The sequence below is a fragment of the Conger conger genome, chromosome 9, assembly GCF_963514075.1.
Source record: "Conger conger chromosome 9, fConCon1.1, whole genome shotgun sequence".
Classification (NCBI taxonomy): domain Eukaryota; kingdom Metazoa; phylum Chordata; class Actinopteri; order Anguilliformes; family Congridae; genus Conger; species Conger conger.
Window position 1 is genome coordinate 48,389,722 of NC_083768.1, and position 14,241 is coordinate 48,403,962.

A 14,241-nucleotide genomic window follows, 5' to 3' on the forward strand; every position below is an offset into this window, starting at 1 on the left:
TACATTTGAGTAATTTAGCAGAAGTTATAAACCTAATCAAATCAATATTTGTGACAACCCTTAAAGGTTAAAGGTGCATCACTTTTCTGAGATGGCCAACGCTGTCTTGCAGTTCTATAAGTCACTCAGCAGGGAGGTTGTTCCAAGCATGTTGGAGAACTTGCCACAGTTCTTCTGCAGACTTTGGTTGGGTCCTTGCTTCTGATCTCAGACAGCCTTGATCACGTTTTTTATGTAAAAAGTAGTCAATTGCTTACAGTAATATGTTACTTTTTAAAATTAAATACAAAAATGTTATTTGGAAATAAGTGTTCGTTTATACTAACACACACACACACACACACACACACACACACAAAACATATATATATCTCAACCTGATTAGCTACTGCTTAGGTAAAAGCACATGTCGTTGATGGACATAACCAGATAACATTTCAAAGGTGTAAGGGTATATTTGTTTTAGGCTATGGATTAATTAATAGCATAGAAGTATTGAAGAAAAAAATGTATTTCACTTTTTGACATGAAAAACATTATGATGTGAGGCTTATTCGTGAAATTACCATTTGGGTGAACTCTGACATTGGGTGAACATTTTGATACCAAAATCTTTGTACAGCGCCTTCTAGAGAGTGTGATATGAGCAGTGTGACAACCATCTCCCCTACAACTTGGTTAACATTGTAATTGAGAGTATGACACTGAGTTAATATGGCTATGAACAACTTTTTTTTATCCTGGTCCGTGAAATTCATATATGGCTATTCTCCAGTAGCTACTATACGATTTGTTTTCATGGTAATGTGATGTTGACACGCCTACTCTGAATCTGACTGTTGACTCTAAGCCCGTGATCAAGCGTTTCTATCGATTTAACCGTTTCCTAAGCTTCATGACATGGCTCCTGACAGGGAAAATGATAAAACTAGCGAAGTTCACACTACCTTCGATTTCAGTTGGGTCACCGCTTCTGAATGATCTGGTTTCAATGCAATTCAGAACACGTCCCGTCCCACACTTGCTTTTAAAAGGTAAGTTTGCATTCCATAATTCAAGCATAATAACCGCACTCTAGTGTACTAACTTCGAACAAGCTGAAAGCATGAGAGAGTTTTCAGACAATTCCGGGCTGTCAATGTCTACTACAAGTAGCCGAATATTTGGCAAAAGTTCTCAGTTAGATATCTTATATCGGAAACTATCATGTACTGAACTATGTGGTAGAAGTTAAAATACAGACGTAGCCTGCAATTATAGCAACAGTATGCCACTGCCGAGCATTATTTATGAGAAGTGTATTTGATTGACGACAAAAAAGTATAGTGTAGACAATAGTGATGCTTACTTTCCAAAGTGTATCCACTTGTGCAAATTCTGCTTTTAGCTTCAAATGTAAGCATTTATGTGGACCTATTTTTAGCTTCAGAGAAAATGTGACTTTTTCACTGGCTTCATGAAAACAACCTTGTAATGGATTAACAACTAGACTTCTGCTCTGCATTCCACGATTTCATGCATGGCTAACAGCAACAGTCTTGACAAATCCAAGAAGAGAAGAACATTTCTTAAAGCTATTTTTATGTAAAAAAAATCTGTGCATTAAAAATATAACCACAGTATTATGTCTTTTGAATTCAATTTTATTGCAACGTCTAGATACAACTCTTTTTGTATGTGTCTGCATCTGAAGAACTGTGGTTATTATTATTATTTTACTTCAAATGAAAGCTTGTGAGCCTTCTACTGTTCTGTCATCTCAACAACGAAATGCGGCCTGTTTGAGTTTCCCTTCTCTCCTTTCTCTCGACTAGAGGAGTGAGGCTCAGACTCCAAGGCTGTCAGATGTATTCCTGAACATCCATTTCGGGCCTCTACCAGAACAATGGAAGAGTCGGATGTGGCACGTGAGTAATGCAAGCTTATCCATTGCTCCTTCTATGGCAGGGATCATCAAATCCTGCCCTGGTTTTCTTTTCTCCTGGGTAATTAACTGATTGTAAAGATTTACCATCTTCTTTTTGAACCCCCGCAGCTTTGACCATTGGCCTGTAAGTGTGAAGCATTGCATCTTTACAGGCCAATGGTGAAGCATTGCATTTTTAAGGGTGCCTGTGCTTTCTTGCCCTCTGTTCTGGTGTTGCTCTCAGGGGCTTCACTGGCTCTGATGGATGCAGCCAATGACCGTGACCCTGCAGTCCGAGAGCAGGTCAGGAAGTCGCTGCTGACCCTGGGGAAATGGAGGACTGGGAAGATCCTGTCCATGTGCCAGGATTACCTCATACAGCATTCCAAGGTCAGAAAGCACCGACCCATAACCTGCCTTCTGCACCAGGCATGGCAAAGCCTCACATTTTTATTATGCTTTGATGGAAAACTACTTTTGATAAGAAGTAGATATTCTTGGAATTTCAAATGTAATTTCATCTGATCAGTGATTAAATTGAAAAAAATAATATTTGCAGGGGAACACAGCAATTTGGTGACTGTTCCCGTTGGTCAGTTGTGAAGATCTCGGGAAATTATTTCACACTGGCCCTTACAATGTCAATGTAGAATTATTTGACAAGTTTAAAAACAACACACCCCAATGTGCTATTTATACAAAATCACTCTGGCTGCCTTATAAGTACAAGTCCCATATTATTTAAAAAGTGACTTGCTCACTGAAACAAAATCATACCTTTTCTGACAAGGGACTTGGTCACTTGATTACCAAGATCACTGATAATAGGAGTTCTTAGTTGGCCTTGCTGCTCTTATCAACTTATCATTTTCTCTTCTATCATTTTCCTGTTGTATAATATAGCTTATGCTTGTTCTTTTGTGGGCAGCTTGAAGTTGGACATCGAGTGGTTCTGCTGCAGACCGTTGAGTTGGTGATAAAGTCTAAAATTGATGAGATAAGCTATCCAAAAATGAAGAGTCTCATTCACCTGGCCTCCGAAGAAATGACGAGATCGAAGGTAAGGATGGTTCTTAATATATATTTAATAAGTTTAATAAACACATGCATGATTTATTTGTTTACAAATTATGCTGTGTACACTACCCTCAGGTCGTAACATTATGTCCTGTGGGATGCTTAAGTTCTTGATTCCTATACGCCAGTGTTTACTTATATATATAATATATATAATATATTACATTAATTTGGCAGACACTCTTATCCACAGCGACTTTATAATTTAGATTAAATATAGACAGACTGCTCACAGCCAATCCTTGAAGGCTGCAATACTGAATTTTCAAGCTCTATTTCATCTGCTGTCACTCCCAGAACTGGAGATGGCAATTTAAAAGAACATAGTCCTTTTAAAACAACAGTTAGTTGAATTTGGTGTTTTGGCCTGGCTGTAAGAAGTTACTGCTACATACATACTGTTGCCCACAAAATTCTGAACAGCTACATTGTATGCAGTGTAATTTAAATGGCTGTGTATTCATTTGACCATTGATATCTTCTGGTATTCAATTACTGTCAACACTGCAACCACCTTCTTTTACCTTCAAGGGAACCAAACACAACAGCACTCAAAAAATGGTTCTTAGTGTGTATGAGATCATCTTTACAGACTGCTATTTTTGAAAATAGCTGATTCAAAATAATGTGTCTCTGCTACACTTGTCTTGAACTATTTTCTGTATCATTTCTGCTTTGAAAGTGTCATAAAATATTTTTATATTGCATTGGTACAATACTTCATAATAATAACAGGTTGAAAATCTCTGTGAAGGAAAAAAATAGGTATTTTATGTTCAGTATCTAGACATGCTCAGTGTAGTTCATGGTCAAATGCTAATGATATTGAAAATAATATTCATTATGTTTCCACACAGGACATAGTACCTGATTGGCAGCAGGCAGCTAGCAATATTTTGGTTGCTTTGGGTGACAGATACATCAAAGACGTCATGGAGGAGATCCTCTGTAAATTCCAGCCTGGATTTCTCCCACATTTCTTTGTGGTGCAAACATTGGCTAATCTTTCTTTCTCCAATGGTAAGCACAGATTAAATTCCAATTACTGGAAGATGTTTCAACACTACACACAAATCATGTGCCAATGTATACCGATGAGCCAAAACATTATGACGCAGATGAAGTAAATAATGTTTATTATCTCATAAAAATGGTGCATGTCAAGGTCTGGGATGTATTAGAGAGTAAGGGAACAGTTGGTTCTCATTGGTTGTATTGGATGCGGGAGAAATGGGCATGTGTAAAGACCTGAGGGACTTTCATAAGGGCCAAATTGTTATGGCCAGAAAACTGGGTCAAAGCATCTCAAAATGGAGGAACAAACCACAAACCAGCGACAGGGTGTTGGCACCCAAGGCTCATCAATGTGATTTGCAGGTAAAGGATCTGTTGCTAACATCTTGATGCCATATCAGTCCATGTCTTGGCAGGTCAGAGCTGTTTTGGTGGCACCCGGATGACCAACAGCATATTAGGCAGGTGGTCATAATGTTTCGGCTCATCAGTGTATGTTATAGAACAATATCCATAACAGTTCTGTTTATTTGATGATGACACAGTGATGAATATGAAAGTAAAAGCTTATGGTAAAGCTGTTCTGTTACATGTGACTTCCTTTTGCTATTTTAGAAAGGAATTGTTTGAGGAAACATGCTTTGTATTTCAGCCAGCAGAGATAAACTTATCTTGTCTTTCTTGAAATGAGAATTTTACATGCTGCCCCACAAACTGATGTGAGATCTCAACATACATAAATATCACCCAGTGTAATTCAGTAGTTTACATCAACATGCATAAAAGTATTAACTGTTCACATTTTGGTCTCCTTTTGAGTTCTATGCAAGAAATTCCTCAGCTGTACACGGCACTTAAGTGTGAACTTGGTTTCCAGTTTATGGAACGGTGCCTTTCCTCGGAAACATCTTGACGACCATGCTGCCCATGCTGGGCATGACGAGACAGGACAACATGAAGTGGGCGTTCTCTTCTGGTAAGCTCAGAGATGTTGGCTGTGCTGTGGATAAATCCTGGAGGGGAGCATTATGGGAAGGCACAGCTTTCTCCTGCTATTGGTTGCAGCCCTGTGCCACTTCAGTGAGAGCATTGTGGAATACCTTGCCAATATGGACAAGGCCCCTGACCCTGCGGTGAGGAAAGACGCCTACTCTGCTGAGATCTATGCTGCCTTTGACATCCTGTTCTGCAACTGGCTGCAAAGCAAGGAGACCAAGGTATGCAAAATTAGAAATGGTAGGAGTCCAATTTCCCTCTAATTCAATTGGTTCACCTCAACAACTACGTCATTGTTAGTCCTGAAAGACGCTTTGTGTCCCATTCTTCCTCATTGAAGTAGCCGGCTGACCCGTGCAATTGGGTCTAAGCATGGCACAACGCTTTGCTCTGGTCTCCGGGGATTCCAGGCTGGGGTAGAGGAATGTACAATATGCACTGCTTTCCTTGGATTCAAATCTGGAACTGTAATAGCTAATGGCTGACTGCCTGTGATGCCTGACTGAATGTCCAAATGGGTTATTGTCAGTAATCTATGAATGAACTGCAGTTTGAAGTCTCTTAATAGAAATGCAAGCACCATGTGATATCTACTCCTAGACCTTATTTTAAATTGTTTTTGAAACTTCACTATTTTACGGTCGTACTTCTCAATGATAATAACAAGTCGGGAGGAGGTCACTACATGTATCTGTAAGCTTGTTGATTTTCTGATTTGATTTTAAAACGGGAGATAAAAGGTTTTTTGGTCTGATGTCTTGTCTTGTGACATCTGACCTTGAGAGCCTCGCAGGTCAACAAGCAATTAGCTGCCAAGCAAGACAGAGTTTCAGTTAGTTTCCTCTGCAACAGCAACTCTCATGATTACACCCACAGCTTGCCTGCACCCGTGTCTGCAGGTCTGTGCAGTTGAACAGAAGTGGTGGCCAGCTACACACATTTAGGAAGACATGTATGCTCTGTGTCTTGTAGGAAGTTGCAAGCAGTGAGATGGGCAAGTAATCACAAAAGTCCAAAAGCTGTATCAAAACAAGGGAAATTAAAAATTAAAAATAGCCCAACAAAATCTGAGCAGGATAGTTGTAGTTGCCTTTGTTGAGAGGATTTCCATCAGTATGTGATCGAATCTCTGTCATATATAGCACTGCTGAGCGTGACTCTTACATTCTCCCTGTGATCACTGGCACAGCTGACGCTCACTGTCACCAGTGCCCTGGGGTCCATGAGTCTTCTGTTGGCTCAAGATAAGTTGGAGGAGCTGCTTCCCAGGCTGATTCCTGCAATCCTCTCTGTCTACAAGAGGAACTCAGAGCATTACATCATCAGCAAGGTGGGCCTTCCTTTTTTGCTGGTCGGTTTGACTCAAACACAAGTGCTATTCCTCTGTGTTCCTCATTTGCATTTTTTTCCCAAGGCATAGGTTTGGTCAACTGTCATCCCAGAGGGTCACCCCTGGCCTTTGTCTCCAAGCTATTGCTTAAGCATCAAATTAAACTAATTGTACTATTTTAGAAAGACGGACAGTTTCAGTGTAGATGTTTGATACTCTTGGGTGCTTTATCAGTTGATTTTATCAGATTCCCTGCACTGTTGTTCTCTTTCATTTAATTCTTACAAAAACAGCATGTTATGAGCATATGTGTGCTCTATGTGTCTTCCCACAGAGTCTGTGTCAGATTCTAGAAGCTTCCATGAACACTGACAGGCGGGTTCTGGAGGTACAGATTGATGGCCTCATGCTCACAATGCATCATCAGGTATCATACGGCCTCCTGATGGATGGATGGATGAAAATAAGAATAGGTTTAACCCTTTCAGTCCCAATCCCAATATGAAGTGGCTTCACCCAGGGGTGAAGGCTTTGGTTGAGAAAATTTCGACAATTTAGTAGGGATTTAATTGGGGCTCAAAACATTAGTATAGCGGTAATGTGGATTGGTTGAAAAGGCATAAGGATTTTATGGCCATATGGATTTTACGGTAGTTAAATTCATAGTTTACGCTTGAGTACCATTTGGAACTCTTGGAACTGAAAGGGTTAATACACATCTGTTGCTGCATTTTATTATATTTTACAGCATATTATAGAGCAGTGTCACTGTGTTCTTACTAGTACTAGTACCTGTACTCATTGTGTTATTGTATTGTTTTAGGCATGCATACCTGTTGACTATAGGAACCCATCAACTCTTAAGAACCACAATGAGGTCTTGAGATGCTTCACTGTTTTGGGTGAGTGGGATTTATGTGTCATTAGTAGGCAGGATTACAATCCAAATAGATTGAAGAACACAAAATAAAACTCTTGGATTTTGGGGTGTAGACTGTTTCAGCAAACAAAGTCAAATTAAAATTACAGAAGATGGCACACTTGAGCTACTTCCTGCTTAAACTGTGTGTGATAATATGGTATTTTAACATGTCTTTGGTTTGTATTTATAGCACAAAGGTTTAAAAAATAGATGACATGTGTAACTCCTGTAATACTGGAATCCCATGACTTTAGCTGTTTCAGGATTGGTGTGTGCTATAACCTAAATTCTGTGCTATAAACCGGAGTCAGTTGAGAATAGATGTAATCCACCAGACTTGCTGAGAGAGGGGATTCAAAGGAGCCAAAATGTAGTTGGGCTACTGATTGTGTTAGCTACGTGCATCTGTCATTTAAAGCACTATTTCTGAAGGATACATTTTTTGGATGGGTGGATTTATTGTGTAGATAATTCATTTGTGATCATTTTGTTGTGTATTCTAATATTTGTGATAGATTGTCAGATAAATTGAAATGCCTTTTATGATGTCCACAATTTTGGATTTATTTACATCACCGAGAGTCTTGCAACATGACTTCAGTTCACTGCAGAGAAGCTATATTTTTTTTGGACTACATTTTATTTAGCAATGGCGTGTTATATAGCAGACCGTTCTCGCCTTCTCTTAGGCAGTCACTGAGAAAATGTATATGTAAATTATTGAAACTGTTATCATTTTATCTCCGTCCTCCCCGTTTTAGCCCACACTTTCTCAGAACGCGTGATACCGTTTGTCCTCCAGAAGCTGGAGATCAGCAACGAACGCAACCGTCTGGGCTCCCTAGCGGTGCTGAAACACCTCATCAACACTTCCAGTAAGACCAATGAGCCACACGCTGAGTATTTGCCCTCTAGGTTAGCAAATTCACCTCAGAGTTTCCAAAATATCTATCCCTTAATTATTTTCACTTTATTCCCCAGGACTGTAAATAACAAAACACTTAATTGCACATTGCACATTATAGATTTAATTAATTTTTTCAAGTCCTTGACACATCTGAAAAAGGTTAATATGTGCAGCACTCCCGGGGCTGTATACTGTATAGTGGGGGTATAGTGGGGTAAAGTGCATTTTAATACTATGACAAAATGGCTGACTGAACCTTTCATTTTAGGTTCTGTCATGGAATCCAAGAAGCTTCACATTATCAACAGCGTACGACAGCCAATGCTCGATCGTAGCAACAGGGTAAAGCTCATCTCTGCGTGACAAATTAGTGCCTTTCAAGGATATCAATGTGCTTATCGGTGAAGGCGAGCCAGGTGATGCATGACAGCCATTTTGCACTCAAACGGTCACCTCACATCAGCTGAAGTGGGGATAGAGATGAATTTTAAACTATTAAGCCCATTACAGCACAGTATTACAGCATTAGTTAGGCCACAGCGACGGTCACCTTGGCAGCTTGCAATATTCAGTACAGTACATGTGCAATAGGAACCTCTTTTGCTCATTTATGCTGAAATTGGCTGCTCCAGTTATTGACTTTTTTTGTTCTTGTATAATAAATACTTTTTGATTTGTTTGACATCGCCAAGGTGATATCTCAGTGCATTTTAAAAAGACTTGCACAATAATTGGGACTCCATTCAATTCGATTTTCAGATTTTTTTGCTGTAGCTGCAAGTGTACTGATTATACAAACCAGTTCATCAGCCTGGACCTTGGGGATAACATCGACCAATGGCAGATCCAGGCTGCACCTTTTCTATTTTTGAGCAAAGCTGTAAACTAGCTGTGTGTCGCACTGCCCCCTACAGGTGAAAAAGATGTTTATTCAGGTAATCAGTGCCATGGCTCACCATGGCTACCTGGAGCTGGAGGGGGGGGACCTGCTGGTGAGGTTCGTCATCCTGCACTGCGCAGTCCCCGACACTTACCAGGTACATCCGCCCTCCCTCCGCTGGGCTGTACTTATCCTGTCTTGTTTTGGAAGATGATTATAGAACTATATATAATTATAGAAGGCCATTAATTATCCAAATCTTCTGTGTCTCCTCCTCCCCCTTCCGTGTTACAGCCTCAGCGTGTGTGTCAGTCCCCTGGCCTGGAGGACGTGACCAATGAGGCGCTGCGGAGCATGTGTGAGAACATGCTGCACCTCTTCACCACCACCGTGGACCGTCTGATCGACGTGAGCCCCCTCCTCACAACATTTCAACAAGATGTTCTAGAATATTCTCCTGAATTGAATTGAATAATGCAGTCCTCAAACCTTTGTAAGCAAATGTTTCACTGCATAATTATTTATATCTATAACACAATATGTTCTAGAATATTTTAGTATCTACATAGTAATAATAAAACAATATTTCTACATACAAGTCATATCTATATACATACATACATACATACATTGCGAAAGTCTATAATTGACAGGTTTTATTGAATTGAATAACGTAGTCCTTATACTTTTGTAAGCAAATGTTTCAACACATAATTATTTATATCTATAACACAATATGTTCTAGAATATTCTAGTATCCACATATTTAAAACAAAACAATATTTCTACATACATACATACATTGTGAAAGTCAATAATTGACAGGTTTCATTGAAGTGAATAATGTAGCCCTCATACTTTTGTAAGCTTATGTTTCACCACATAATAATTTATATCTATAACGTTTTTGTAAAGGAATTTTTTAGCCAGGCATTTCTCTCTCTCCCCCCTTGAAGTCGCATCCCTTGGAAGGTGTTTGCCCCTTTTTTTCTGCACCGTAATCATTTCCTTTACGTCACCGATGACCAGAAGTCATTATGCCGTTGACAGTTCACATTAATCACCCACCACAGTAACTGTAGCCCAATATTATGCCCAAGCCTCAATTGTATGCAATGCCTTTCCCGCTGCATTCCAGGATTTGGGGAATCATACTATTTTTAATAAGCCGTGCTCTAGCCGTCATAAATATATTTCAGTTTTTAATTATCCTTTTTCGGCCTCACGTTGGGGATTCTGCGGCATAGTCCGTATGCTATGCCTTCATTCCGCTGAGCCGGTTCAGAGAAATTCTCACCTATTCCTGCCACCTATGGTGGTGTGCGTTAGCATGTTTTTGTTCCAGTGAAAACACTGAATGGTTATCACAGTGTAGGGCGGTTATTTGTGTCAATAGGGCTGAGCCTCAGTATGCCTTTACACAGGAAAGTTTAGCACTAATTTGGCTCGATGTGATTTCTCACATTATGTCCCTCTATCATGCGGTGAAGATCACAGCTGTGAGTGACAAAAAAACACTCTACTCCACAGGGTCTGGGGGCTTCGCAGATATTTTTGACGCAAGTTATTTTCAGGTTGAATTTTTCTGTTAAAAAAAAATTATGTTAGAGTGTAACAGAGCCAATAAGCCCACTGGGAACTTTTAGAAGCCAGTTCTGAGTGTGACATTGGTATTTATGTCCTAGTATTTGTCTATAAAATACCTGTTCCAAGACCAGCAACCAACATCAGATTGGCTGTAAGCCCCCGTTGTCTCGATCCAAATGTGTCTTGATGGAAAAATAATTATCCCCTTGCTGGGGAAAACCCCTAAATATGATTTCAATTTCACAGCCAGGCGTCTTGTGCTTTGCTTACAATAGAGAATCATTTTTGTGTTTTTCCTTTGTTGCTACCAACCAAAACACGTTTTCATCACGACGGACAAGGCACTTTTCAGGCACCCGCAGTCTTTTCTGTGGCAAATCAAGAGAATGCTGCTTAAAAATGCAACTGGGACGGAAAAGGGTCTGTGTAGCTCTTAATGGATGTATCGTTTTTGTTGTCTACTGTTGGCGGTCTGAGTAGGCACCCTGTGATGCAGTTTTTTTGTGTTGCTGCATCACATGCATTCTCCTCTACCTTCTGTACTTCCTTATTTAAGTGTCATCTGCATTCCTACTCTACTAGCTGTGGATATTCCGTGCCCCACCACTTGAACATTGGCAGAGAGAATTCCGTCTATGTTGAGAACGCAGACTGACCATCTTGTCAGTCTCTTAATGCCTCTTAAACACGGTCCTGGAGCACTGGGTGGTGTGATAGTGTGTCGTGTTGTGGTGTTCCCTCACTCCCCAGGTTCTTTGGCCCTCCCTGTTTTGCTATCTGACCCAGGCCCAGTACACCGACGCCACCACGCCGCTGTGTAAGAGCCTCATCCTGCTAGCCCGCAAGAAAGCTGCCCTGGAACCCGGCTCCATCGTTGACTTCGATGCAGAAGGTCGGGCACGTCTCACAACAGCGACCAACGTAGCCTGGAATTAGCACGTGGCGTTGTAATTAGCGGTAGCATCGGCCGCGGAAGGAGGGCTGGCCCAAATTTATCGCTCGTTAGCAACTGCTGTCCTCCCCCCTGCTTGTGTCGGCTGTGCTTTTTTTCACTGCGGTGGCTGTGGCAGCTGGCAGGTTGCAGACTAGAGAAGCAGCACCATACAATTGGCCGAACAGAACTGGGGTGACAAATGTGGGGAAAAGTTGAAGGTCATGTAATGACATGGGTTTGCAGGAAGAGAGGCTTGTGTGCCCAGATCTAGTGGCGCTCAGTCAAAACTGACTTTGGGAAATAAATCTAATCTAATCTAATTTTATTTCTCATGTGAGCAATACAATGAATGAAATGAATGCTTACTTGCAGCAGTCCCCTGACTAATAAAACAATAATTTTATAATTAGAAAATTAGAAAATAACATTTAAAACATCTGACATGAACGTGTATACAATAAATACCTTTGGTTTGGTAATGTTTTAATGGCTGGTAATTCTTGATGGTTTAACAAGTTGTATGCATTTATTTATTATGTGATTGAATCCCAAAAATTTATTGATGCCAGGGAGAGAACATTAGATTTAAATTGAATAAAACATGGGAAGGTTTTAGTAAAAATTATGTAGAGCCGTGTAAACACCAACAAAACACTGCTGATATTCTGACTGCATGAAATTCCCTGTAGTTCTTTTGCCTCAAATTATGTTTTCTGATCCGATTTGTTAGGCTGCTCATGCCACTCCATATACCACCATATGCTTGGAATATGAAATAAATAGTTTTTTAGAGGGGTAGGGACAGGCTTCTTGAATGATTTAAGCCAGCTATTCTTCTCGGGAGTAATGGTCCACATCAACAGGGGCCTTTAGTGGAGAGGGAAGTAAAGTGCTTCTGACTGCTGTTGGACTGGGACTGTCACTGTGGGAATTGGCTCCTTCCAGAGATGTTTTGAGTGACGCTTTATTTGTGATAAACAGGTGTTTTGTGCTCGTTGCCGATGGTTGCCTCAGCTAGACTATGTGTTTAATGACTGTGAACAAGTGAAAATGTTTCATAGAGTGAAACCAGCTTATAACAATAGTATCTATTTGGATCTATTGTATTGTTATGATGGCATGGCACCCAGATGCCCTTTATAAGTGGCATATCTGTAGAAGAGGTGTACAAAAAGCATCTTTGTGTGAAGAATAATAATAATAGCCTTTTTTCTTTTTTTATATTCGCAAATAAAGTTTCCAACTTCACAGGTGTGGTAGAACAGTACCGTACATTAAAACTGGTTTACTGAATTACTTGTATAGGAACTGTTTGATGCTGTACTACTGTGTGAGCCTTGCTACAGTAAATGTATTGTCAGCCCTGTTCACTCAGCTTAAGGTCCTGGTTGTTCATCAGCAGAAATAATCAGCCCTTTTGCTGCCTTTTCTGACACTAATTTGTTGTGATGCTGTTTAGCTACCATTTTATGTGAGGCTGGGGTATATTCGGTTAGTTACACAAGTATATTTGGTCAGTTACACAAGAAGTTACACAAGAAATGGATTGTTACAGTGTAGTCCGTAAGTATTTGGACTGTGGTACAATTTCTCTAAAATGGGGTAGCCTTTGTATAAAAAGGGATACAATTCCTTATAGATGCAAATACCCTCAAATTAAAAGTGACAGACTTTAACCTCATATTAATGTTTCATTTCAAATCCAGTGTGCTGGAGTACAGAGCCAAAAAAACTGACATTTTACAACTGTCAAAATACTTACAGACCATACTGTGTGTGCCATTAATGTCTTTCTGAATTTTGTGAATAGCTGCTGAAATTATTATTAGAAGCTTTTCATTAATACGTGCACTGCTTGCCTCCCATCTACAGGACCTTTAATGACTCAATCCAGGTTATTGTCGCATTCCGATATATTCACAAATGGCTTCAACTGTGCCACTTTTAAAAAAACAAGTGTTTTCTAATCCATGAACTAACCTCACTTGTCACTTTGAGGAACAAACATACTGTGATAAAGAATAGGGTATAGTGTGAATATAATGACTTATCCTTATTGACTGCTATAATGTTTGGAGCATGAGCTTGCCAACTGTAAAATCAATTTATTCAATTTTTTGTTGTGTTTTTTTTCCATGTAGATAATCTTCCCAGTTCCTATGTGCTCATGATGAGGCTGCTGGTAAGTGAATGTAAACTCTCCTAAGACTCTACAGTAAAAGTCTGTGGAGAGGCACTTGGACCGGACCGCCTATCGTTTCTTGCCAGGTCAATGCCTCCTTCCCGTTCCGCTGCCGGGGGCGGGGCGCCCCCTCGCTGGGCCTGATGAGGGTCCTCAGCACCAGCATCCACCCCAAACTGGAGTATGTGTGGCAGGCTGAGATTCCCCCACTCCTACACTGCCTGGAAGGTAAGGGGCTCCTTTACTGTGTGCGAAGGACAGTACATCAATTCAATTCAATTTAATATGTTATTGCCCCATCCACCATACAGTAAAGAAAGAAATAGTACCATTTCTCATAAAGAAATGGTACCAAATAGAAGCCTGGTATTCTCCTATCTAGAAAGAACAAAAAGGGTTCCTCTATGGAAATCCAAAGAACCCATTTCTCTGAGAGTGTATGGGTGCTAGGAATTTGTTTCAGTGCACTATTGAACAATTCAAAAGACCCAAATACAAAAATCAGA

General features: G+C 40.2%; 1 protein-coding gene across 1 annotated transcript in view; it reads left to right on the forward strand.

Annotated features, from left to right (window-relative positions):
- The first annotated feature begins 1,885 nt into the window (after positions 1 to 1,885).
- Positions 1,886 to 14,241, forward strand: part of LOC133137694 (maestro heat-like repeat-containing protein family member 1) — a 41,012-nt gene continuing 28,656 nt past the window's right edge. Inside the window, exons 1-16 of the mRNA XM_061256031.1 lie at positions 1,886 to 1,907; positions 2,151 to 2,296; positions 2,835 to 2,966; positions 3,841 to 4,003; positions 4,875 to 4,973; positions 5,063 to 5,214; positions 6,183 to 6,323; positions 6,658 to 6,750; positions 7,147 to 7,225; positions 8,007 to 8,120; positions 8,421 to 8,494; positions 9,067 to 9,189; positions 9,333 to 9,440; positions 11,370 to 11,511; positions 13,695 to 13,735; positions 13,822 to 13,963. Of these exons, the coding sequence (XP_061112015.1) occupies positions 1,886 to 1,907; positions 2,151 to 2,296; positions 2,835 to 2,966; positions 3,841 to 4,003; positions 4,875 to 4,973; positions 5,063 to 5,214; positions 6,183 to 6,323; positions 6,658 to 6,750; positions 7,147 to 7,225; positions 8,007 to 8,120; positions 8,421 to 8,494; positions 9,067 to 9,189; positions 9,333 to 9,440; positions 11,370 to 11,511; positions 13,695 to 13,735; positions 13,822 to 13,963 (1,771 nt within the window). The remainder of the gene's footprint in view (positions 1,908 to 2,150; positions 2,297 to 2,834; positions 2,967 to 3,840; positions 4,004 to 4,874; positions 4,974 to 5,062; positions 5,215 to 6,182; positions 6,324 to 6,657; positions 6,751 to 7,146; positions 7,226 to 8,006; positions 8,121 to 8,420; positions 8,495 to 9,066; positions 9,190 to 9,332; positions 9,441 to 11,369; positions 11,512 to 13,694; positions 13,736 to 13,821; positions 13,964 to 14,241) is intronic.